Source organism: Siniperca chuatsi, linkage group LG24 (assembly GCF_020085105.1).
Source record: "Siniperca chuatsi isolate FFG_IHB_CAS linkage group LG24, ASM2008510v1, whole genome shotgun sequence".
NCBI classification, from domain to species: Eukaryota; Metazoa; Chordata; class Actinopteri; order Centrarchiformes; family Sinipercidae; genus Siniperca; species Siniperca chuatsi.
In genome coordinates this window covers 10,597,073-10,622,850 of record NC_058065.1, presented here as the reverse complement: position 1 = coordinate 10,622,850, position 25,778 = coordinate 10,597,073, and the positions used below count along the sequence as shown (strand labels likewise).

The following is a 25,778-nucleotide window of genomic DNA, read 5'->3' as shown; positions in this document are numbered from 1 at the left end:
AACAACTCTATTTCCATCGCTAAAACTGACAAATTCTGTCTATTTCTGTACACATATATGGATGGAGGATATAAATGTGACTTATTTTAGTCGTGTATTCCGCACAGCCTCTTCTGAATGGGCTGCAACGTGTTATAACTTTTGAACCTGTTTTAAATGATAACTAATACTAACTGAAGACTTTTTTTAAATTCACGATTTGTTGTTGCAATAAAATACCATAAGCAATTAGAATGCTCATTACAAATAGCATTGTAATTGCAATATGATTTTTTACAATGATATGAAACATACTAAAACAGCAACTCTGATTTGAGAAGTGACCTGAGCTTCTCACAGTTTGACAATAAATGCATTATTGTTGTTATTACCTTCCCTGAATTAATTTCTATGACAGGAATGCTTCCATGACAATCCTAAGCACTACCCATTATCTATTTGAAGACTTCTACATCCTTCTGCACACATTCTTGTCATCACATATACTATATAGGCAAGCCACATTTTAACATGCAGGGTGAAGTATGCTAGAAGTGACTCAGGAGACCAACAACATTATTTCAAAGGTAAGGTAAAAAAAAAAAAAAAACTCTTCAGGTTTATTCAACTTTTCAGGTGAATAAATTTTGTTTCAGGATAACGATAACATAATAACATCCAAAATTATGTAGGACATAGACTTTGTTTTATAAATCTCCACTTTTACGGTTTCTCCTCCCTTGGGTCATTTCCTTGTCTTGCTGTTATTGGCTACCAGGCTAATCTCTGACTGGGGCATCACAGATGGCACATAGTGAACGCCAACATTAGCACCAACACTCACTCACACACACACACACACACACCTACCTATGATCTTTGTCTCCATCCCCCATCTCCATCTTAGACACACACATAGCTCTCAGCATGACAAAGCACAAAACCACATGGTGAGACATGGCATGCTTCAATATCTCACGCATACTCCCCAACACAACCAAACCAATACGCACATACAAAGATCCATATACACACACAGGCAAACAAATGCAGTTCCAACATATTATTCATCTGGGTGCAGCATGTGTGACATTATGCCTCATTTATTTGTGTGTGAGAATGCCATTATGCACTCTGTGTGTGCCTGGGTGTTGATATCTTAACCAAACAGTATTTGCAGATTATTCCCAACATTTGTTTTAAACCACAAGGAGAACAAGGTGGGTGGGGTTTGCATTACAGAACAGAAAACAATTCACAAGTTAGTTAAACTTCTCATAGATGTAAGTAAATCTGTTTAAAAGAGTAATTATCTGTGATTGACAACATCCCTGACAACTATCCTCTCTTGTCCTGATTCTGTTAAAGCCACCCATCTGGTGCTCCAAGTGCACGACAGCAAACACTAAGATTTAATTGCAGCCACAGTTCAAACCAGGTCTGCTGTGTTCCTCACCTTCTGTGCTGAGACCAGGGCTGGAAGTGAAGCTGGCCACATCGACGATCTTTACAGCAAACTGCTGGCCCGTGTCCCTGTTGATGCAGCGCCTCACCACGCTGAAGGGACCCCTGCAAAACACACACACACACACACACACACGCATACACAATGAGTAAGTCACAAACACCTACAAAAACATACACACACAAATCTCTGTGCATACATGATTTCTCAGATTTAAACACAGGAATAGCCCTAAATTCAGTTAGCACTTACCAGAAACACATTACACATAATCACATGCACACAACCACACACACCAACCTAGTGCAATGGGCATACAGTACCATTTTTGAGAATATTCTGGATTTACAGTGGGTGGTTAGCTATGCATCGTAACCTCTGTGCTCGTGCCAGTGGGAATTAGAGAGCGGTGGTGTGCGGCGCAGCTGTAAAAACTAAAATAAAAGCTATATTATAGAGACCTGAGCAAGGGAGACCTACCCTTCAAGGTTTCTTTCTGGGCAAATGAGGTGGCAGCTATTGTAAGGTTGTGTTTCCTGATATAACGGCAATGGGGCTCATATGGAAGCTATAATGCATGTTTTCCTGTTTTCCTGTTTTGTGTCAAACAGGATGCAAGAAATTCTCAAGATTTTGTATGAAAAGGTGAACAAATTAGTCCAGCATGACTTGCCAACCCAGAGGTTAGCTCAAGGTTTGTGTGGCAGATAATGAGATTTTAGGGTGGGCCACCCGAAGAGATATACCACCACTCAAAAAGTTTGTTTTTCATTTCTGTTGTATTTACAGTTTCATCTTTCTTTTAGAAGTCTGCTTGGAAATGCAATTTGTCCAATGTATCAGAGTCCACCCAAAAGCTTAGAATTACTTAGGTACAACTAACAATGCTTTTTCATTGTAAATTTGTATATTTATTTATTCATTCATTTTATCTATTAGTTTTCAATAAATAAATAAATAATTTATCTAATGTCAAAAACAATGGCATATGCTTTTCACTTAATAAATACATAAACTACTAATTAGATGTCTGATGACTGATTTTATGTCAATTTATTTTACAGATTAAATTGTCATTAGATGAATCATTACAACACTACTTCTGAAATAACACTTGTTTTGTTGTATACAACCCTGGACCTTCCTACAGACCTTCTGTATTTACACACAGACCAAGCCACACTAAGGCCCTGTTTACACCTGGCATAAACATGCATCTTGGTGATACGATCAAGAGGACAAGTGGACAGCTTGATTTATAGATGTGAATGCGTCCAAGACGCATTGAGAACCACATTCGGAGGTGTTCTGGGCTGCATATGGTCACGTTCTTTTAGCAGTGTGTACGCAAATCCTAGACCACAATGAAGGACCGCCTACTCAACTGACTTCCTCAGCGTAAGTGGAAGTAAAGTGCGAGACAAGAAGAAGAAGCCATAACAGGCAAAATCGATTCTCCTGGATGGAGAACACACAAAATACGCTGTCTGATGTCCTTCGGCTGCTCTGCCTCATCTCTGTGATTTACTAAGTTTCCTGATGGCCAGATAGCTTTACTTGTTACTAAAAGTAACCGCCACAGACTGGTAACTGCTGCTAACTGTACTGCCGTTAGCTAGTTAGCTCAGTTAGCCGTGCAGCTAGCAGTCCTATTAACGCTAGCTGACCCTGGACTGGGAGCTCAGAGCACCAGGGAAGTGTTGCTGTTTACACTGCTAGCACAGGAGCTTTGGACCACCGGGAGGAGGAGGTTTAAATAAAGCTAATAAAGCTTTATTTAAGCTTTAAAGCTAATAGGACCGCTAGCTGCACGACTAACTACCTAATGTCAGATACAGTTAGCAGTTACTTTAGCAACATGTAAAGCTATATGTCCATCAGAAAACTCTGTAAATCACAGAGAGCTGAGGCAGAGCAGCCGGAGGACATCAGAGAGAAAACTAGAAAACGTTTTCTCCGTAAAATATGATCCTGGTTCACCAAAAATCTGTGAAAAAAGTTAGAAAGTTGTGTTTTTGTACAGTAATCAGTAGTAATCTAGTGATAGATTAGTAATCTAACCCTAACCCCCAGAAACAGTCCGCTTCGGTGGCATTTATCGTTTTTGTTTCATACATGTTTATTTGCATATAGAGCGGGGAAGTGAGATCCGATGACAAGTGGTCACTCGAGACGCATGTTAATGCCAGGTATAAACAGCCTCTCAGTGACATTCCTCACATGAAAACACAGGTCAGGTCAATGTAGAAATGATAATACTTTTCATTAGTCTCACAGATGTACGTATATATGATAATGCTTTCTCATTATGCCAAAGCATGAGATTAAATTCATAACAAAGTGACGGGAACAGACACTGAAAGCCGAGACATTTGCACACTTTCTGTCTCCTAGCCCACTGAGAGTTACAGAGAGAGAGAGAGACACACACACACACACACACACACACACACACCCCTGTCGTGTTACAGCTGTCTCTACATCTCCCAAATCTACAATCCTCAGAGGCGGAGCCAATGCTACTGGAGACACACACACACACAGACACTATAACACCCATTTTGCTAAAGGAAAGTGGTGGCCATTAACAGGCATTGGTTTAACTGAATTAGCAAATGAACTTGCCTGACAATGTCAGTGTCAAACCAACAGTAAAAGCGATCCAGTTTAAGCGTTTGTGCATGTTGTGAGTATGGGAGCCGCGGCTGATTTGCTCTCACATTTGTCTCCCACATCTGCTGTAGTGATTAAACCATACAGACAAACCTAGGCAGCATGTGCACGCTCTGGGCCGAGAGAACCGTAAAACACAACACTTTTCCCTTCAGAGTCCACAGGAATCCTGCTGATGATCTGACAACCCCACTGACCTTAGCCCTCCTGGGTTGATGTGCTGTAGCAGCTGTGTTTCCTATTAAAAAGAGGGCCTCAAAAGGTGTGGGGTGCTTCTTGAGTGCATGATGGAGCTTCTGACGCCCCCGTTCCAACCTTACAATAGTTTCAGATCTGTGTTTGACTGGTGAAGGGGGAGTCAGAGGCTGCAAATAGGGACACAGGGATACAAATGATGCAGTGAGGGTAAGGCCACCTTGGCACTGATCTAATGTGCGTCAGTAAAACTCATGAGGTGGGGTTGGGTGAACCTGCCAGAATTTATGCATCAATCCCATTTGTAATCTTGGCTGTCAATTCAAGGGAGCTACATGGAGAATCAATTCCTGAATGGGGCTATTTCTACAACAGGTGTGTATTGTGTAGTGAAGGGGGGGGTTGGGGCCGCTATTTAATTTAATAAATTAGAATGCAATTTCTCTCATCTGGAAGAAAAAAATTAAATGACCATTTTAGCCATGTACAGTAGCTATTATAGAGGCATTATAAGAGAGAGAAAGAGAGCATGAGGAAGCGGAGAGGCCGCATGCCGTACTGACATCACCGCAGCTGTGCTGAGTGGGCTCATACAAAAACGCCCACACATGGCTCACATCCGACAGCGGCAGTCATCAAACATTAGCCCAAAGTGGAAATCTTTACAGACTGCTCCTTGGCTCATTTCAACTCTCTGCTCTATGTAAATCAAAGACTGGCTGTTTACGTGCATTTTTAAACATCCATCCTGGCCATGATCCAATTTTCCTCTCAGGTCTCTGTTTTTTCTCTCTCTCCCAAACAGGGACAAGACACATCTGTAGCTGCAGACTCAACATCACCAGTACTGCTCTCCTGAGAGAAACCATCTTTGCTTAAAGCAGCATTTTGCTCTTTAGCTGTAGCCAGCAGCTAGCATAATTCACTCGGTTAGACTGTCCCAAATCATAATTTGTAGGAGTTTCTCAGGTAGGCAAACTATTGGTGCTGTTCCTGGGTTCTAATCCCAAGTCAAGTAAATTGCATCTTATCTGGTCTGTCATTGTGCACATTATCATCAGTGGCATACAGTTACAAGCCTACACCGGTAATTTTCTCCACATCATCATTTTATGCATTTTCTGAAAACCCATTGTATTCAGCAAACCTCACTACTAAACATGCAACATTATAATTAACAACACAGTGAAATCAATAGTGATATGTCCATAAACATTTAGTGGCCGCAGATGGGTGAAATCATGGTGGTATTCTGTGATTGTTTAATGTGTAAACAAAATGTGCGTTTTGGCGTGTTTAGTGATATGATTTCATAGAGCTTTAGACTTAGTGGTAACCCTATGAATACACAGAGCTTACAATTGTCTATTCATAAATTTGTACATGTATTTTGAAAGAGAAAAAAAACAAACATAAAAAGTGATTCCAACAGAAGGCTTCTAGGATAAGTGCTGTTTGCTCTACTTCCCAAACTGAGCTCAAGTGCAAAACTGTTAATTTAACAAGTTCAACAAAGTTCAGTGCTGTTCAACTGTAGTTTGTGAATGTCTAAGCAACAATAATCCAGAGTGCTTCCTTATGCAAATTAGAGAAACAAGCCTTTGAATATTAGCAGGCAAATTAGTATTCCAGTGGAAAACTGAAATTTAGAGCAGATACCCTTAGGAGGTTCTAAAGCTTTGGAAGAAAATCTTTTCCTCTACAGAAGAGGATCCAGGTTTGTTTGAACCACGCTGTAGAGTCTGGCTTTGTAGTCAGAAAGAAAGCTTCAACTTGATCTGCTGTGTGTGGGCATCCTAAAGGAGCATACACTGTACATGGAGAGGAAAGTTCAATAGACAGACAAGAAGTTCTCTAGTGAAAGAAAACAATTAAGATTACTCTACTAGGCAAAATAAAAAAATAAAAACACACAGTCTACACACAACCCATCACAGATATCACATTAAACATATTTCACTGTTCAAGCCAAAGACAACCTGAAAAGGCTTAACATTACTTTTTAATGACAACTATTTTAGTGGTCGAAAAATGGTTTAAGTGTTTTATAAAGCAGAAATGCCAAACAGTCCCCAGATCTAGCTTCTATAATGTAAGGATCTGCAGCTTGTCTCTGTTTTTCTTTAGTGTAAATTTAAAATCTTCGAGTTCTGGACTGTAGGTTGGACAACAAAAGGAATGTGAAGACATCACCTTGGGTTCTGGGAAATTATGACGGCCATTTTACACTATTTTATGACATTTACAGAATAAAGGATTCATTGATTAATCAAAATAAAATAAAAATGACTAATGACAATCGTTAGTCCTAAAATGCACTGAAGATATTCTCTTCTCGTCACATGTTGACACACATCTGACAAATCAGTCAACATGATGAGGGCTACATCAAGCTGAAAAGGTCATTAAATATTTCCTGAATAAAGGTGCCTTATCTATTTTGCTGGTTAAACCAGCTTGAAGCTACTAAAAACATCTGATAAGTGACAACTAAAATTTTACTTTATATGCTTAAAGTTAAGACAAACTGAAGCAAATGCTACCAGTGGCTTAACAATTTGGCCTTCCTGCAGCAAAGCATTTTGTGTAAGATTTGTATGCTAAAGGTTGCATCTGTTTGGGGAGAAACTTTCATTAGACAGCTAAAATCTACAAAAATCAATGAAAATTTAAGATTTAGATGTCGTCCAAGCAATTTGATTATCCAACCCAGAATAAGCCAGAGGACTGATCACTTCATTGGTTTAGAGTGAGTCGCACATCCCAATATTCTTGGCTCTAATGAGCACCCCAGGGCTGAAATAAAGAGCACTGTGACTACAATAGTGCTTCTCAACAACCGAAGTCCTATTCAAACAGAATCATTACAGACAGAAATGGATTAAATTGCTTCAGTGCTTTGCCAACACTTCAACTAGAGATGAAATCTCAAAAACAGGCCTGTGGTTAGTGCATTATGTTCACATCACATATGCCTGTTCAATAGCTTGTGTCATCTTTCATCTGAGTTAATCCAATCAGAAGTTGAACTGACACCTGATCTGTATAAGGCTAGTATAACCACAGGGGAGTTGAATGAACATTGCATTTACATGCATGAGGTATAAAATCATGTGTCTCTCTTTATAGCAATGCTACACAGCCATATGCAGCTCTTGCTGTTGCCATGCAACTATAAGCCCTGATGAATCAGGGTCCAACTTGCTAAAAGTTAAAATATTTTTGACTTTTTGTTCTTTGGCTCTCAGTTCTGAAACCTTGCTAAGCTCTCCGTGCTGCCAGCAACGCAAAAGCACATCTTTCCGGCGAAGAAGAAGGCAGCACCGAAAGGAGAGGATCCCATTGGACAATGAGCCGATGTTGATAATTAAACACAATCTAAATTCAAAGTTCTATGCTATCACAGAGACAGGTTACATCTTGAAAAAGCTAACCACGAAGACACTATTAGGAAAATTAGATCAAAGGGGAAATGTCAATATAAAGTCCATAACTTCATTTATAAAGATAAAAAAAAAACCTTTCTCCAAATGAAATTACTAACCATCTTTCTGTAGAAATCACCCTAAACATGGTTCTCTTTACAATCCGAGTTTAGAAGAGATGATTACTAGACAGTGATGGCCTCAACAATGCTCTCAATCCCACCCAGCCAGGCTGCTCCTCACCGACACAAGCCGATCAGGGACAATAATAGACAACTTCTCTGAGCAACAAGAAGTCTGTAGGAGCGACGGAATGGATAATAGGGTTTATGTACAAATTTGAAAGGAGCTGAGGTCAAAGGTCAGCAAGACACGTGAGTATACAGCAGCACCAAAATCATCCAATAATGTAAGACAATGGCCATGAAAAAAAACATCCACCTACAAATGTTATGTTTATTGGACATTTCTGAACTAACAGTGAAGTCTCAGATTCAGTCAGAAAAAGTCATATATATATATATATATATATATAGTATATATATATATATATATATCTATATCTATATATCTATATCTATCTATATATATCTATATATATATATATCTATATATATATATATATATATATATATATATATATCTATATATATATATGTTCCTGAATTGCATTTAAGGTGGAGGATATGAAAAAAAAGTAATGAAAGTAATGGAGAAGGTCTTCATTAACATAGTATGGACAATCCATTTAACTCAATGAATGGCCAAATTATCATCCAGCCTTCAATCCATTTTGTGTGAAGATAAAACTCCTTACATGACAAAATGGCCTTGCTTCTGTTACAAAACCTACTAAAATGTAGGAGCAGCAATATCCTCCAACCAGAAAAGATCACATGGAATAAAGGTTTTTATGATAGTTTCCTTTGGCTAGAAAGCATTTCCATTTCAAATTTTAATTCATTAACATCCTCAGGTTTCAAACGTCTGCCATGTTGTCCACCACCTACAGTAGTGCTGACAGTAAAACATGAGGTTAAAAACAAAGTGGGAGATGGCTGAGAGAGTGCTGCAGTCAATGTCTGCTGGCATTATTTATATCCTTAGCCTCAGGGCCATCCCATTCCCAACTAAACTTGTCTCCACTGATCTGCCTCAGCTTCCCTTCCCCTCCCACCTTGGGGCTGAGGAAAAATGATCCCACCCCTTCTTCCTGCAACATATCCCAAGACACCAGGACTCAATACACTTGATCCATCAACTGCAGTTCCACAAAAGAACTGGCAGGTTCAGAGGGATCTTCTGGTATTTTCTGTGACATTAATGTGGCATCTCACTTCTTTACTAAAGCTTAAGATAAGCTCCAGACTATTGTTCTCTCATGTATTACTCTTCGATTGACCTGTCTGGACTGTGTGACCATACCCTGTACAGCACACTCAAGAAGTATTTGCAAATACTGTATTTCTCAGCATTTGCTTAAGGCTGCAGGGAGTAATAAACTGGTGGAGGTTACTACATTTTGGCTATAAAAAGGTAGCTTGGATGTATTTACCTCTACAAATACGGTGCACTGGTCTATACAGGTATTGCCATGTAGGTTGATAACTGCAGAAAAGACATTACGTGACAGCTGGCATCTATGGCACAGCTTATAAACTCTGTTCATCTGACAGCTAAGGTGGTTAAAACACACTATCAAAAAAACTTTAAATGTTCTTTGACCCAGGCCCAAACAAAGCAAATTAAAATGGGGAAACACACTTTTTTTAAATCACTCACAATGGCCTGTGTGTTCAATAAAATATTACTTCCCTGTATGTACTACCCTAGTTGATTTATATTGTCAAATTAAACCATATAAAACTTGTAGATGGTTTGCACTGTTTCTGCACCAACTCTTGCCAGCAGCTCCGTGTATCTGTTACTGGGACTCCAAGGTAGTGGTCCTGGATACAACCATCATTTAGTAACAAAGGCAACAGAAAGTCTCAGGATAAAGGACAGGGCCTGAGGGTCTGGAGAGCGTGTGCCTCTTTACCCTAGAACAAACATAATAGACCCTCAGACCTCCAGTGAGTGAAGCTCGCAGGGGGGAGGGGACTGACTGGTAGCCCAGGACTGCAATGGGCCCGTCAGCTTTCCTGCCTCACTATAAGCAGGAGTTGAGGAGCCATCTCTGACCACACAGAAGTAACGTGCATACTGTGGCAATTTTCAATTATCATGGCACCTTGAACCTTTGCATCATGGTTTAAATGTGCCTTTGTCAGACTCCTGGTTTATATGAAGACATAACCAATTTGCTGTGTTATCAAAAAAGCTATGCCTCCTCTGACACCTTCAATGAGTGTTTGACCAGCTTGCCAGTCTGCCTGTAACTGTATCCAGGTACTGTCAAACAGGGGGATTAGGAGAAGGAAAATCCTGTCTGCAGACATTCTAGATGTGCAGCCAGATGATTCTTCCACATGTCCTGTGTTTCAAACCCAGACTGCCAGTCTGTCAGATAAGAATGAGGATTCATTTATTCACCAACTGCAACGAATGGCATTAGTGCAGACATGTAGAAAAAAAACATATGTTTTTCAGCTATATGGCATACAGTATTTAAACAAGGTAGATGTACACCAAGACCTGTACTAGTCCACCTTTTCAAATTGTAGTCAAATTCCCAGTTGTTCCTAGTGATGTAAATTAACTTACCTGCATTTTAGGAAATGGTATGCTTGCTATTAAACCCGCTGTAAAGTTAAATGGCACTGCACTTTGAAGAGCGACCTCACCTAACCCACTAAGTTAACTTTCCCCTTGAAAAACCTGCGGGCCTAAATATAAGAACAGTACCCAGCCAAATTAAGCTTGGCCCTTGCAGCTGTACTGTGTGTGGGGAAAGGAGAGGATACTGTAAAACACCCAAAATAGTCAAGACAAGCAAACAAGGGAAGTGGTTAATGTCGGTACTTACTTGCCAATCACCTCGCACAGCTCGTAGACATCCTCGAACAGCACGTCGTCGTCCGCCATGGTCATTCAGGTAAACGAGGATGCTCTCCTCAAGATATCCCACCCACACGGATTTTTAAGGAAATCAATGGTATCGTATTTTCTTGCTGAATGAGGTTACTATTGTCCCAGACTGCACACTCTTGGTAATATAAACCCCCCAAAGTTAGCCGGCTAGCCACATTAGCTGGCGCCCAAGGCTGTCACTCCGCGGCCCCACCTTCACTTGAGCTACTCTCCCGGTAGGCTGGCTAGCCAGCGAGCTAGCTAAATAGTAACCACAGACCAGACCCCAGGGCGTGGAGATTTCCCCGCTCGCTTGCAGAAAAACACCCCTCTTTGCATGCCTCGGGTTTGAACCTTACTGTTGGGTACTGCCAAATACAGGACTCCCTCAGCAGCATCCACGGACACTTCCCGCACCGACCAAGATGCTCCCTGCACCGCAAGCTAACGGGGCTTTCGAAAATGGTTGGCTAGCTGGGTTAATATGAGCTAGCTGTCGATGGAATAACCGGTTGGCTCGCGCCGTTATTGCGCTGTGCACACCCAGTGTATCACAGATGGCTTATCCCACCGAAAACGTAATGTGACCGGGCTTCAATATGCTTCAGCTTCCCGAGCCCAAATGGAAGAGCTTCACGTGCATGTCGACGACTACTCTGTTGCATTCACCGTCTGTGTTTGTGAATATTGAAATTATATCGTATTCCAGCACAGCCGACCCTTCGTCCACCGTTGTTCCAGTTCCTACGCTGCCTCAGATGCTGGCTGGCTTTGACTGGCTGTTCCTCCGACTTCCAGAAATGCCAGGCTCCTCCCTCTATCGTCCAGGAAACTGTTCCGGCAGGAACCGAAATGGCCCGGGAGAGTGGGCCCAGATTCGTATTTTAGCGTTGCTCGAGCCAAGATGGCGTGCGGTGGGGGCCCGATTTAGGCGCAGTTTCCTAATCTCCTCCAACGGTTTCATCCAGTGTATCCCGCGCAAGCGTCGAACACCCAAACCCATCACCTTACGTCAGCCTTTCCCTGTCTTATCGCCATCCTTTTAACATGCAGTTTATACCTCTGTAAATTGTCTCGTCTGACAATAATAACGTGTGTCCCACATATTGACTGTCAGCCGTACGAATAAACCGATGTATTTCCCCCCCACAGAATATTAAAAGGGAAGATTGCAATTTACAGTGATTCCCAAATCCCCATGGGTCCGTAGGGAGGTTCCTCAGCAAAATGAGGGGAAACTTAGTGTCTTTTTTCTTTCATTGATTTGACGCTGACAATGGGATAGTGACACAGGTGATTATAGTATTATGATCTTCAATACCCCCTGGAATTTGTATGATTATCTAGCAAATCGCAGGCATTTTATCGTATCAAATGATTAACATTTTGGCAAAGGGCTCTGGAGAACCGTGTTAGAGGCGATATCATAATGTCAGGAAGTCGATTTATTTTCATGTAATCTTTCTGCAGGTGCAGGAGTTCCTCTGTTTTAGGTTGCAGGTGCAGGGACGCAGGTGGAATTTCCTCAGGTGTGGGAAGACAAGCCCTGAGATGTGTTGGTATTGCCCCCTGGAGGTGATGAAAGGCATCACATACCTCTCACTGCACCATCTTGAACATCTTCTAATGAAGTACAGTACATTTCAACACAACGTGAGAAAAACTGGAAGAAATCCATGTGAAGTTCTAACTGGGATTTTTAGAACAAAGCAGAAAATATAAAGAGGGATAACAACACTTTCTAATAGAACAATTGTCTAACTCGATCCACGTTTACCTTCTTTGTCATGAATGATATGTATAATGAACTAAAATCTGTTTAGTGCCTGTTTATTTGGGGAATTCAACTTTTTTAAAATAATAATTTCAAGTATCTGTGGCAACTATGTGTGGCAACCATTTAATGTTAATTAGTCTGACCTAGCTGTGCGAAATATCCTTTAAATGAAAACCCTACCTATTCAATATCCCAGTGTCAAACAAACTACCAATTTAATAAAATAATATTGACTACAAATCAGCCAGGCATTTCCCCAGTGCCCATCAGAGACAAAAAGAAGTTACAAACAAAAACAAACGTTTGAGCTGGGAGACAAGTAAATAAATTCCACAAGGCAATAGAACTTCTGTCAAGCAGAAAGGTGAACTCATCCATGCAGACGGGGATAAACAAAGACACCTGGTGCCACTAGAGGGTGCTGTTCTCCTACGGCACCCTCTGCAGTTTCCATGGCGCTGCATCCCTTCTGCTCACACATCACCTGCGAGCTTCCCCCATTGGTTGAAGCCCACCAGCAGCTACCGATAATCCGATTGGCTGTTGATGTGGTCACCATACTGTACGTATGGCAGTGTATGAGCTATTGAACAGCCCTCCATTCAATACACAGGTATTTACGTACCTGTTCCGAACATACGCATGCACAAACACATACACAGGGCCTCACACAAATATGGGGTAAGGTATAGGGTAAGGGCAAATGGAAGACTAGAAACAAAAAATATGGAGGAAAGTATATGCTAAAAAAAAGAGAGAAAGAAAAGAGAAATAGGGGGAAAAAAAAGACAGAGCACAGTTTCCATGGTAACAGGGAGGGGAACGGTTTTGGTGGTTCTTGTGAAACTGGCAGCTGAAGTGAAACATGCGCACACACCAATACAAATAAACACACTTGCTTTTGTCACTTATGAGGACGGTGTATTGACTTAACCATAACCACTACACACCTAACCCCACGCATTACCTGAACCTTAACGTAAAAATCTAACCCCTACCTTAGCCATAACCAACAAAACAAGTCTTAACCATAAAATATATTGTTTATCTTGTTTGGATCGTTTTTTTGTCTTAGAAGGTGAGTTCACATGATGTGAGTAATACAAGTAGTCCTACAGTTAGTTGGAATCAGTCCTAATGGTTAAACTTTAGTCTGTCTTTTTGATTTGCTGCTCTGCCATAGAACATTTGCTGTCTTTCCAGAGTGGTATAGATTTATTGTTGATAAATCTATGCCAACTGTATAATACTGTATTATAAATTCACTGATTCTCTGTTTTCTGATATTGAGGTGTAATCTGAAGTAGGTGACAACTGGCAACGTCCCAAGAAGACACAAAGAAAAAAGGAGGGGAGCAGTTCAGTGCAGAAAAATTAGACATTTTTTTAATTTGAGCACAATTGCAGCCACAATGAGGCAAAAAGAAAAACAAGGCTTGACTGGCAGCTACTGAGTTTACAACACGTTTTGAGCTTGCCATTCTTTCTTAAGAACAGATTCCAAAAGGGAAAACATCCACACAACATGCCTGACAGAGTGTCAGACTTACCTGACTGTGTGTGTGGTCTCTTACCGTTTTTTTATTGTATTGTAAATACCAACAATTTTATTGATTGATGACTTGATTAGAACAGTGTTAAACTTTCATTCACTGACTCTGCTAAAGGTTGATCAGTTTCACAAAAAAAATGAAAAATGTACATGGTTGATGATGCATGAAATGCAACAGGGGAAATAGTATTTGATTTATTAAGTGTTGATTGTGGTGTGTTGTTGGTTTAATGAACATTGTCTATAATAATAACAATACAATTATTTTGCATAAAATCTGATTTATTATTTGTGTTCTACCTTCACTTCTCTCGCTTTTCTCTCTCATTTTCCACTTTTATTTAATTTTGTATATTCATACATTTTATATTTCATTTATTGTGAAAAATATATATTTGTAAAAAAATAAAAACCCACTTCCTGTTTGGATTGATGTGATTGGCTGATTCTAACCGCGCAGACTCCTGGGAAAGCGCGATGTTCAAATTTGTTTCCGGTTTCATTCTGCTTCGGTCGGTACGGCAGACATGGAGCGACATCATACCAGGTAGAACTCTATTTATTTCGTGCTAAAAAAAATACTATTTCTGCAGTATATTTGCCTTCGCGACAAGAAAAACAGCACAATTTTGTCAACAGTGTATTGCGGCTCCTCTAGCCACGATACTTTTCGTTCTCGTCCGTGAAGAGACTGTCACGCCAAATAACATTGAGTAATCGAGTAATTTAGTGTTGCCTTGCTTTTCATGAAAAGCACCAATCTGGTACAATGATATACAAGACATTTTACGAATCGGTGGCTTCCACTTTTAAATTCGGCAAATATCCTATACCCAAGGGAGCACTTTACTAAATCAAAAATGTACATTTTATAATTGTTTCTCCTCTTATTCTCACAATGGTATTTCTCCAATTGTTTCGTTTTTAATTTCACGTTGTGTTATCTCTACACATGAAGAAGTGCATGTACAGTACCAGGACAGTGGTTTCTCTGTGTTATTGCGAACGGAACATAAGAAAGCAGTAGCCTAAGCAGAGCTTTGGTTTGTGTATGCTGCTTTTTAAAAACATTCATTCACGTGGGACCAACGGATCTTTAGGTAACACTCTTCCCAAAATCTGTCTTTTTCAGTATCAAATATTCACATTCTGTGGGATTGTGTAATGCCATCATAAAGAGAACATGGTCACTACAACTTTTGTTCTGTTTTCAGCAGTCTTGATTATTTGTGCACAATTTGGTTCTGTAAAGAGCAATGCAGTGACTACCTGTATTACTAACTGGAACAATGAACACCAGAGGCAGCTGATGTGATGATCCGTGTATGATTTCCAGTGTCACAAGGACTCCCCTCAACAATGTTGCAGTTAAGAGGAGGAGCAAAAGTAAGAGCTACCGGCTGTCCTACCGCAGCTGCTTAGGTGCTGCTTCACGACTCTGCTTAACTCCAGCGCTGACGGCACGTAGGCTCACCACCAGCAGAAGGGCTCCAAAGTCACACAACATCACTGTGAGTCAACCCAATGTCAGTATTCATTGCATTAAATATCTGTAACCAATAGCAACATGTTCATTTCTGAAGCGAGAGACACAGAATGGTCATCTTCTTCTCTATCCTCTGCTTTCCTTGTCGAAGGAGAAGGTGAATCCGGAGCAGCTGGCCTTGCTGGTGAAAACGGAGTGGCAGCTGTCCTATGTTACTCCTCTCTATCAGTTCAGACACACCCAGCTGAAGAGCTACTCCAGGCAGCTCTCAGCATTTATTGCTGCAGAGAAGCAGCAGGGTTTGGCAGTGGAAGTGGAGGGACCGCAGAGCAGCTTCAGAGTCTCCTTCTCTCTGGTGCAGGGGATGGCAGAGGCGGATGATGATGCTGAGACTGTCCTCATACAGGTAAGCACGAGATTCTGTAGAGGCAGAGAGAAGCTTTTCAGGCTGTCATTTTTTTTCCTTCAGTATGGCCTGAAAGTGACATGTGTACGTACACATGGATTTCATTAAAATGTTCAAAGTGTAAGTATATTTCACATCATTCACTTGAGAAAAATGATACACACTTCATGATGCATAAATTGAAATCCTTAAGGTACTTTCATTGAAGCTTTACTTACAAATTACTGTTTACCACTTGAAACATACTAAAAAATACTTCTTCTTTCCCACCACAGATCCATTCAAAGTCTTTGTTTGCCAGGCAGGACGAGCCACAGAGATCAGTATGGAGCGGCTGGCTGACCTGCATCAACGGAAACCCTGAATACCTGCGCTCACTTCCAAAGGACTTCATCTGTCTGCCGCTCTTCGGCAGCAGTGGGACCGAGGGTCTCACTACTTTGGTCAAATCCTGGTTCCAGCAGACCTTCGACTGCTGCTTTGGCCCCCTGGAAATCAGCCATACGAGCCTACAATGGATGGTGGTATTATGGACTAACTGCCACACCGAGTCCAGCATCCAGCACCTCAAAATGATTTGGACTCTTCCGGTTGCGCCGCCGCTGCAGGTCACCTACACAGTTAACCCCCAAGATGCCTGGGAGCTGTGGAGCAGTGTGAGAAAGGATCTACAGGAGGAGAGTAATGGAGGGGAGGAGGAGGAGAATAGTATTGATATTGAGGAGGTGATGAGGTTCATGCAGGGGCTGAAGAGCCACTTCTACAGACACTTCAGGCTGGATCTGTCAGCGGGAAGCCTGAACCAGGTCTCCACGGCACTGGGCTCAGCCAAGTACAGCGGCAGGATCAAGGTACCATCAGACAGAAACAGCTGTTCCCATGAGAACAGTTTTTTTTTTTTTTAATGACACTTTTCATTTTTCAGTCTTTCAACACACACAGAGGAAAACATAATTGTTGTACTAATATTTGTTTCTGTTCATTTCAGATCACCAACAGCAGATACATGATCACCACCCTGACGCTACTGACAGAGTGTGCCCTCCTCAAAATGCCCATCTGACAGAATAAACCCATTTTACGCCACCAGGAAATGCAATATTGCAATAGCAGCATTCATATGAAAAGAAGACTGAACATGCAGCTTTGTATTGCAGATTGCTTTTTTTATATATATATATAAACAAAGCCAAACATCTTTGTTTTGGTTTTTTTTTGTTTTTTAAACCTCATTTCCACACATGAAATGGAAAGTTATTTTTGCAATATTCTATTTAATCAAAGCACAACAGAGTTATATTCTGGCTATTTTTCCTCTCATTTTCCAGCATCTAAAAACAGGAAATCTTGTGGCCATAATTATGACTGGGTATTGAGGAAAACATTCTAGTCTTCCTAGTTTACAATGTTGTCCACTTTGTCTGTGCTGGCAGACATGCTTAGGTTCCACCCCCTTTTGTAAATACTACTCTGTATATATTCTTGTCCAGCTGTTTATATATTTTTGTCATTTATAGTTGTAAATAAAAAAACCCCTTCCAAGCAGCAGTGGGTCCATTTTGTTATTTGTGGTGTATTTCTTATTCCAACAGTTAACAAAAATATTTTCGCTAGCTGAAATGAATACATATGCATATAAATATATAATTAGACAGAGATGTAATCAACTTGAAGCGGTTTTGCCACCTTCCCCAAAAACACTTTTTAAAAATGATATTCAAAACAAAATCAGGCAACTTTATTTTAAAAGAGACACCCAACCAAATTCATACAGCTCATAAATAGAAACAATGAGGGAATATAAGCGTATAAAATGCCAGTTGGAGACGTAACAAGCTCCTCCAAAAAAAACACATTACTGTATATTGCACTGATAGAAAAAGGCAAAAAACAAAATAAGCAACTTGTGATCAACTCAAGTGGACTCCTATGTGTAGATGTCCTTTCTAGATAATGTGATACATGACTTGGCAGCATCGCTGTTGTGTTATTGCTACACGGACACTACTAAATGCATAATGACAATAGCGAGGGCGTAGGAGTCACAATCGCTGCTCCATTATGCTCTTTAATGACAGGACTGGTGTCTCTTTTGGTGTCTAGCTTGTGACTGTGGTAATTAGGGTACAGCAGATGCTCATCCTGTCATTAAAGGGCATTGTGGAGCTGAGGATTATGGGAATAAAGGATCTGTATTTAATACTCCCTGTTGTCAGTGTAAAGTAGAGAATATTCACAGATGTAACATTTAGTTTGGATTCATGCTCATGATATGTGTTGTATAACAATAACAACTCTTGCTCAGAGTGGGAAAATAACTTTGCTTTAAACCACCAGCCAGAGTGACAAACTTTAAAAGCTGAATTGTGTTTGCTTACATGCTTAAATGGCACATAAACTTGCCAAACTTCACAGCTACATAAAAAATACCTCTAGGCACTAGACCGGGGGATGGTGTTAACTTCCCACTCTGCTGCCTTCCATGTTGTTTATATAATAGTTTGCCTTGTGTGGGTATTTACAGCTCTGAAAAGGGGTTGGCTATATATTTACAATGGCACCCACACATGCAATCTTATAACAATCTGAGATCAGAATCCACCAGGCAAATCCATGAGGGGACAGACAATCTAGACTCAGATCAGTGTTGAAAAAGCAATGACGAATCTGTGCTAGTTTGTGGCAGCTTGGCATATTCAGCAGTCTGGCAAAGATCCATTATGGGTCCCAGAGCAGAAAGTCTTCACAGTATAATCCAAGCACCCCATTTCCCCACTGACCCACCACACACACTTCAGAATCAGTCCTCCCAAAAGGAAATAATTAGCTAGAAATTATTTAAAACAGGGGGAGTAGAACAATGTTACACAGTTAATACCACTGTCACAACAGATCATGCTTCAATGTTCAACATAACCCCCCCCCCGTTCGGTTCGTTAAGAGGTGAATCAATGCACACATGGGGGTGAGAGGTAAACAATGGAGAGGAAAGTGACCTATGTAGCGATGTGATTCACAGTAAGTGGAGACTGCAGCGTGTGCAGCAGCTTTAGGAGGCCAATCCCAGAAAGAAGCCACCGACGAACCCGCCAGACAAGACGATGTTCCTTTTTATAAAGTCTGTGGCCTGCGTGGGGGGGGGAGAAAAGACGGAGAGTTAGTCGATAAGTGCTTAAAAGGCAACATACTGTACTAACCAGTGAACAGGTGTTAACTGTTGCTGGAAAAACAGCGGGTGAGCACAGTCTGGATTACATTTTCTAATGTTAAGACCATCACCTGATCCTAACGTAAAGATTTATATATACTGACAATGGATACACCACAAAACATCCATACTGGTATCAAAATGTCTTTATCTACCATCTGTCTTAAGCCTGCTGTGTCACAGCTAGTGGGTGTAGTATGGCTAGCAGTACACTAGGGGGCATTGCTGGTTTGCAGATGAAGAAATTAACCTTCACACAAAAATCAGGACATCAAAGAAAAAGACACTCATTTAGTTCAAATTAACTACATGTCAGAAGCAGAAGTAGTACAATTCAGAAATGATTGATTCAATTTAAGCAACAAACAATTAAAAGTAAGCAAAAGCGTGAAAAAAAGAGCAAGCTTTGTTACAGGTACCTTTACCTCCTCAATGAATGTGTTTATTTCAGGGGCTGCTTTGTTTGCTTTCTTCTTCAGGTGCTTCTTTGCTTTGTTCACATCCTTCTCCACTTTCTTCCAGTCCACCTGCACGTAGCCACTATGATTGGCAATCTGTGGTGGAAAAAAATCATATTCAGCACTGATTCTGTGCAGACAATTTGGAAATATTTAATGATGTTTTATTTTGTACTGCATTTGTTTTTGTCCCAGCTTTCCACTTTGAAACAGAATATATCTTTTGTAAATATCCTGTTAAAAAATGCCCTCTGACATGACATGCTATGCTGGCAATATGTTTGCAGTAATAAGTAACCTTTTGTTGCACTCTACTGACTCCTTGTCAACAGATTTTTTTCTGTGTTATATTGCATCATTGTCTGGCGGTTTATAATGTTTTCTAGTGAGACATAATCTGTGCTTTATTGAGACCCTCTAGACCTGTCTGCAAAACAAATTCCTTTTACATAATTAAAAAAATAAAACAAGATTCAAATTTTTACTAAAAAGGTGATTCTGTCTTTAAAACCCAGATTTTAAGAAGTTATGGCCTTCTTTGAGTAGTTACTGGTGACTAGCTCTGCAGGTCAAATGTTTTGTTTTTTTTTTATTTAAAAGGAAGAGGTATGATTCACCTGCCAACTTCAAAATATATAAATAAGAATTCAGGGAACATTTTGTCTAGGAGGGCGTTTTCCTGTCCTTGATGGAAACTTGAAGAATGAACCAACATAAATTATCATTTCAGGCTGACAATAAGTGAACTCTGTGACTCAGAGTGAATAAAAACGGTAATAATTGAAAATCTTTGTCTTTGTTCGACACATGAAACCTTGGTAAAATAACAATAAAAACGCAGACAGAACACTGTTCTGTTCAAGGCACATTTTTTAAGATTACCCACGAAACCACAGCTAAACAACTACTGTATGTGTTCAGCCTGTGAATGGAGGCAACTGGCCGTCTCTGGTGTGATCTACTTGCAAAATTGTTACAATAATGATTGTAAGAGACAAAATAATACACTGATAGCAATGCAACACCCAATAAGCATCCAGATGGCCTGCGTCCATCTAGAGCCACAATGCTAGTCTTTCTGCTGCAGAGAGGAGACCAGCTGAGCATCATGCTGTGCAGCTGGCACCTTTGCTTGTCAATGAAGATGGTAAAATGTGAATCTTACAAAGACTTTTTCATCACTTAGAGACAATGTAGATGTAGTAAATACTGAATTACTGAGGCTACATAAACACAGTGTTATGGTACTCTCACCTGTAAAAGAAGGAACCCTCCTCCAACAGCGGTAGCAGCTATCTTCCCAACTCTCTGGAAGAGGTAACCAGCACACCTGCATGTGTTGAGAGGAGTGTTCATTACACATGTGCACTCAGTCATGTTCTTGCGTTTTTGCTTTGGAATTGGCAGCCTTGGCTGTCAGATCTTTTCATACTGTATGTGTACTATACCAATAATAGTTCCTCAAACAGTCAGGTAGGTGTAATGTTCTTTTTGTCAAAGGAGCAAAAATGTTGGACAGTACTTTAGTCTCTGTTGTTACAGATGTGACCCATGAGCAGACAGAGCCTCCTCATGCCTTACCATCCAGTCACCCCTCCCATCATGATCTGGGTGGCCACGGAATACTTCTCAGCAATCGGGCCGGAGTTGTTCCCAAACACCCTACTCCACCACTGGTGCCTCCGGGCATATTCTGTCAGGTCCACAACCTCATAAACCTCATCTTCACTCTCTGGGTCATCCTGACCTGCTAAGAGACAAGGATAAAAAAGATAAAAATGATAATAATTAATATATACTACCACAAGCCCTTCAGAATAAAGGGTACACTAATGACATTATACCTCGCCTAGCTTCACCTCTTGTCTCCATTCCAAACACCAATGAGCGCGCGCAAGCACTTACATTAGATTGTGGACGTGTTTCAAATGACTCAGTTATTGACAGTTCCCTATATTTGACTGTTCAAACCCAAAACATAAAAGTGTTACTTCATATCTATTACGCTAACTGTAAGGGATATTCAGCTACTCTGAGGGCTGCTTGTTTATTCTATGTAAATGACTGGGGAGGCTAATATTAGCTAGCTGGCTAGAGTCAAATGGCTACCAATCCAATATCGTGCACAATACAAATTTCCTTTGCGGATTCTTATAAGCGTAGATGTCAAATCAGCATCCCAATTTCATTATCGTAGGTGGAAAATGTTCTAAATTCCGATATTAATTAGGGTAATATCGCCATATTTCTAACAAACAAAAACACTAACCTTCTCTGTGATCCACCGTCGCCATTTTGGAGAAACTAGTTATGTCACCAGGATGTTGACAATACTAAACCACGCCCACATCATGATGCTTTTGCCACGTCAATTAAAATGCTTTGATCTCGCTTGATTAGGCTCAGCAATTTAGCAACGTTATTACTCAAATGCTGCAACTTTTTCTTCGTATGAGGAAGATATCCTAAAATTATGATGGGACTTTAGAAAGTGCAAACAAATATTACATGTCACAACGAATGATGCATTGCAGTCATCATTTAACCAGTCTGTCAGGGAAAACGTCAACTGACACCAAAGTGTCAATAGATATTACTGAGTAGCTGCTTATATTTTACCTTGTGGAAATGATTGCATTTGTCAGGGAAACAAAGCTCTTTCACTTTAATGCACATGGGTGACAGACACACGTTCAGAGAATAAATATTTTTTAATATGCTTCCAGAATACTCGTGGTATAAAAAGATAGAGTGGTTAGCAGGGAGAATATGAATATTTGAGATAAAAGAATGATATAGCAAGGAAGTCATATGGTGGGAAGCGGGCGCGCCTATTGGCTGAAGAGGGGGGAGAGGGCGTGACTAGAGCGGCGCGTGGGTTCGCTTGGGTGACACAATTATAACAACTTTATCTTCGCGGCCGAAACGCATTTTATTGTGAAATACTCACATCTTGCATATTGTATTCAGTTATTCGCATTCAAATAGCGGCACAATATCACTTTGTGATGAAAAATGTGACGTTTGAGGAGCTACCCGGAGAGCGCTTCTGTCCCCCCGAAAGGATTTACTATATCGAATCGCATCTTTTCATCCTGGAAAAAAGTTTTTGATCATTTTGTTTTCTTCAGTTTTTCTTTTTTGATTCGGCGGAGCAAACCGTTTGTCCCCGCGTCGCGATTTTCCATGCAATCGTGCGGTGTGTCTCTCGCCGTTGCTGCCTGCGCTGCTGCTCGGAGTCTCGGCTCGGCTTCTTCTGGTGGTGATGAGGGAAAGAAAATGGCGGCGGGAAAAGCGAGTGAAACAGAGGAGGACTTTCCGACACTGACAGCCCAGGAGAGGGACAGTTTGGTCGGGATCGACAGGTCGGAATAGTAATCCCGTGCACTCACACCAACGCACAGTTTGAAATTTAATTGTTTTCTTTCCTTGCACGTTGAAAATGTTTCTGAGCCGCTCTGCAAGTGATTCTGAGCCGCCTATGTTGTCTTCTTGCTTGCAGCTCACTGTTTGGATTTCAGAAGCTTCATGAAGATGGCGCCAGAACGAAGGCCCTGTTGATGAAGGTAGCAAATCTAACTGGATGTATTTTACAACCAAGCAGCACCCTGATCCACGGGAATTACTCCAACATCCCAACCATCATGCACGGCAGTGAATTTGCTCTCTAAGTAGCAAGCCAGTCTGAATGCAAGTGGCCCACTCGCTAAGGAGACCAAGGCCACCTAGCCGCAGCCCCTCTTTTAGCCAGTCAGCTAGCTTGCTAGTTAGCTACTCTCAGCCGATCAACAGCGACCCTGCACCTGCGGCTACGCCGTGTCGCTAGCCAGGATAACTGTTAGCCAACTAGCTGTGGTTCTTCTTTGATTTAACTAGCTTGTTGACGTTAACGTTAATGTTTGTTAGGCAACCGCCCTTCCCTGTTAGCAGTGTAGCTAACGTTATTCCATGCAGCGTATCCTTGTGTACTTGCATTTGTACCACCAACAACACAACGTCGTCACGGTGTTGTGTAGCACATTGATTACTGGAAACATTGCACTTTTAATGAGGAAAGTTTTATGTCGTCGTGAGATTGTTTTATTACAAGCGTTAGACTCTCACATCTAACCTTAAAGATAGGGCTATCCTTATCTGGCTAGTACAACTGTTAACGTTGGTGGAAGTAACGTTCACGTTGTAGCCTTCAGGGTGCACCAAATACAGCTTACCCGTTAACGTTATTTGGTAAGGTTTGCACTGATCTAGTGTCTTGGCCACACTCTGTTAGGTTGTTTGTGACATTGCATTGCTCCACGGACCATACTTCAGGACGTGTTCTGGACGTTTTTCGTTTGGAGTCAGTGTGAACGAGTTGATAAACGTTACAAGTAACGTTAATGGCTGGCTGCCTGTCCAAGATGGCGGGACATGGCGGAGTGACACCGATAGCTAGCTATATAACCAATTTGATATGAAGATATTGCTCCGAATCGTTTGTGTGTTGCTAAAGTGTGTCCTAAGTTTTCTCACGGGTCTTGGCTATTTGTATAGATGTGTTCCTTTTGCCGAACAAGGTGGCGTCAGGGTCCTTTGTTTACAGTTTTCATAGCCACTGTTTGGCTCTCCATGTCCTCTCGGACTAGAAAGCTACGTGTTCAACAGGCACAGTCTACCTGTACATAATACACTGCTGCGCTAACAAAAGAGCAAAGCCCCTCTGTTGTGAATTTATCTTGAACCATGGATGATGTAGGGAAGATGGTGCTGTTGACAGATCATGGTCTGAGGGGCCATCCACGAATATGCTCGCTAGGTGGTGTGGGATACCTAGGAAGTGTAACTACTCATCTAGCATTAGCTGCACAGAAGCAGCAGAAAGCAATGGTGTACCATACTGTATACCATAGTAAACGAATATAGACAGCTGTAATGCAATCAATGTATTACGCTTAAATCAAACTGTATAATTCCTATGTTCAAACTAGAGCAAGCTCATCAGCATGTGTTACTTTTGTCCCTAGTAGAATTTTAAACAGAGTACTGATGCAATGGTTTAACACACAACTTGTTCATTTATTTAAGTTTTGAAGTGTTTTATATGCTTTGTTTGGTAATACTGGCATAAAAAATGTGCCCCTGCCCTCTTGAAACAGTCCACCCTGTCATAAAAAAGGTCTGTCTTGTCACGTACCCAGTGGAATTGGTTTGGTGTCAGTGGTGCATTTTATTGGGCATGTTACAGGTTATTGTTTGCCTTACGCATAGAATTTGTGGCTGGTAACTATGGTGGCAGTTATATTTGACCTTGTCATAAGCCAGACAAGTCCATAGTCAGCGTCTGTTGCCGGACTTTCTTGTTACAGCCCTACACTTGTACACCCTGATATAAATATACACAGGTCCTATGGGCACTTACCCAGTCCAGCTAGCTCACAGCTTCAGGTGTCTTCATGTGTAGGATATTGCAGTGTGACAGCGACGCCAGTCAGATATGTCAGGTAGCTAATATGGCTGATATCATATCAGGCGAATGTAAATACTATGTTTTGAGATTTTCAGATCTGATTCAATAGCAGCTTATAAAAGCTGGAGGACTGCAAGTAGGCACAGTGTGTGCCCAACTACCTGTCTTTCTCCTTCATCATTACATCAGTCTAAGCATGCCTAGGTCCTTTTATACACCACTTAATACCAAGCCTACCTGTCTAGTGAGTGAATTTTATTTTTTTTTTTGTGATACACAGATCTGATAAATTGGATTGATCATCAGGGCAGACACTGACCTTACCAAACAAGTCAAGTATAGGCGATATGTGACAGATCTACACTCAATGCCGTTTTTTTGGTCAGTGCTGTAGCATTGTAAAAGTGCTATTTTACAAACTTCTTTGAGCAGTGTAATTGAAATGTGCAATGAGTAAAATAATGTTGACAAAAGGAAAACAGTTGAGAAGTAATGTTACAGCTCCAGGTTAGCTTCCAGATAAAAGACAATACAGATTTTAAATTGAAAAAGACAGGGCTGGTATTGAATATGGTAATACCCAGAGTTTGTGGATTGAGAGAGGAATATGTTCGATCCATTGTGAGCAGAAGACACTAGAGAAAATAGCATAGCTATAATGCTGATACTAGACCATCAAATAATACAGAGCACAGA

At 40.9% G+C, this 25,778-nt stretch overlaps 4 protein-coding genes across 32 annotated transcripts in view; 2 read left to right on the top strand and 2 right to left on the bottom strand.

Annotated features, from left to right (window-relative positions):
* LOC122872348 (peripheral plasma membrane protein CASK-like) overlaps positions 1-11,671 on the bottom strand; it is a 43,421-nt gene extending 31,750 nt beyond the window's left edge. For 2 of the 13 annotated variants that reach the window (XM_044188458.1, XM_044188457.1), the window contains exons 1-2: positions 10,706-11,669; positions 1,436-1,548 (exon numbers count right to left, since the gene is read on the bottom strand). In XM_044188458.1, the coding sequence (XP_044044393.1) occupies positions 1,436-1,548; positions 10,706-10,770 (178 nt within the window). In that variant the 5' untranslated portion in view covers positions 10,771-11,669. Of the gene's footprint in view, positions 1-1,435; positions 1,549-10,705 lie in introns of all 13 variants that reach the window. The other 11 variants (XM_044188461.1, XM_044188460.1, XM_044188465.1 and 8 more) reach the window with 9 other exon arrangements.
* A 2,833-nt stretch (positions 11,672-14,504) lies between these two features.
* Positions 14,505-17,535, top strand: cenpl (centromere protein L). Of its 6 annotated transcripts, none has more exons than XM_044188479.1 (5): positions 14,505-14,625; positions 15,415-15,589; positions 15,722-15,970; positions 16,246-16,821; positions 16,959-17,535. In XM_044188479.1, the coding sequence occupies exons 1-5, from the start codon at positions 14,606-14,608 to the stop codon at positions 17,031-17,033; spliced, it is 1,095 nt and encodes a 364-aa protein (XP_044044414.1). In that variant the 5' UTR covers positions 14,505-14,605; the 3' UTR covers positions 17,034-17,535. The 6 variants fall into 6 exon arrangements, with proteins under 6 accessions (XP_044044414.1, XP_044044413.1, XP_044044412.1 ...); XM_044188478.1 differs by having other exon boundaries at positions 15,719-15,970; XM_044188477.1 differs by having other exon boundaries at positions 15,716-15,970.
* A 151-nt stretch (positions 17,536-17,686) lies between these two features.
* On the bottom strand, positions 17,687-22,929 carry LOC122872352 (FUN14 domain-containing protein 1). Of its 9 annotated transcripts, none has more exons than XM_044188489.1 (5): positions 22,797-22,929; positions 21,218-21,386; positions 20,891-20,966; positions 19,598-19,732; positions 17,687-19,097 (listed from the first exon to the last, which is right to left on the bottom strand). In XM_044188489.1, the coding sequence occupies exons 1-5, from the start codon at positions 22,822-22,824 to the stop codon at positions 19,020-19,022; spliced, it is 486 nt and encodes a 161-aa protein (XP_044044424.1). In that variant the 5' UTR covers positions 22,825-22,929; the 3' UTR covers positions 17,687-19,019. The 9 variants fall into 9 exon arrangements, with proteins under 9 accessions (XP_044044424.1, XP_044044425.1, XP_044044426.1 ...); XM_044188490.1 differs by having other exon boundaries at positions 19,604-19,732; XM_044188491.1 differs by lacking the exon at positions 22,797-22,929 and adding an exon at positions 21,906-22,064 and having other exon boundaries at positions 19,604-19,732.
* The window catches only part of LOC122872347 (lysine-specific demethylase 6A-like), a 30,955-nt gene continuing 27,999 nt past the window's right edge, over positions 22,823-25,778 (top strand). For all 4 annotated transcript variants that reach the window (XM_044188453.1, XM_044188454.1, XM_044188451.1 and 1 more), the window contains exons 1-2: positions 22,823-23,001; positions 23,139-23,202. In XM_044188453.1, the coding sequence (XP_044044388.1) occupies positions 22,823-23,001; positions 23,139-23,202 (243 nt within the window). The remainder of the gene's footprint in view (positions 23,002-23,138; positions 23,203-25,778) is intronic.

What these genes read in the sequence shown, in the direction of transcription:
- cenpl (XM_044188474.1), top strand. Translation starts at nt 14,606, where the DNA reads ATGGAGCGACATCATACCAG. An exon ending in ATGGAGCGACATCATACCAG is followed by an intron (nt 14,626 to 15,414) that starts GTAGAACTCTAT and finishes TATGATTTCCAG; the next exon opens with TGTCACAAGGACTCCCCTCA. An exon ending in TCACTGTGAGTCAACCCAAT is followed by an intron (nt 15,605 to 15,715) that starts GTCAGTATTCAT and finishes TCCTTGTCGAAG; the next exon opens with GAGAAGGTGAATCCGGAGCA.
- LOC122872352 (XM_044188482.1), bottom strand. Translation starts at nt 22,824, where the DNA reads ATGGAAAATCGCGACGCGGGGACAAACG. An exon ending in TCGCGACGCGGGGACAAACG is followed by an intron (nt 21,387 to 22,796) that starts GTTTGCTCCGCC and finishes CTTGTCTCTTAG; the next exon opens with CAGGTCAGGATGACCCAGAG. An exon ending in CATTCATTGAGGAGGTAAAG is followed by an intron (nt 19,429 to 19,597) that starts GTACCTGTAACA and finishes TTTTGTGTGAAG; the next exon opens with GTTAATTTCTTCATCTGCAA.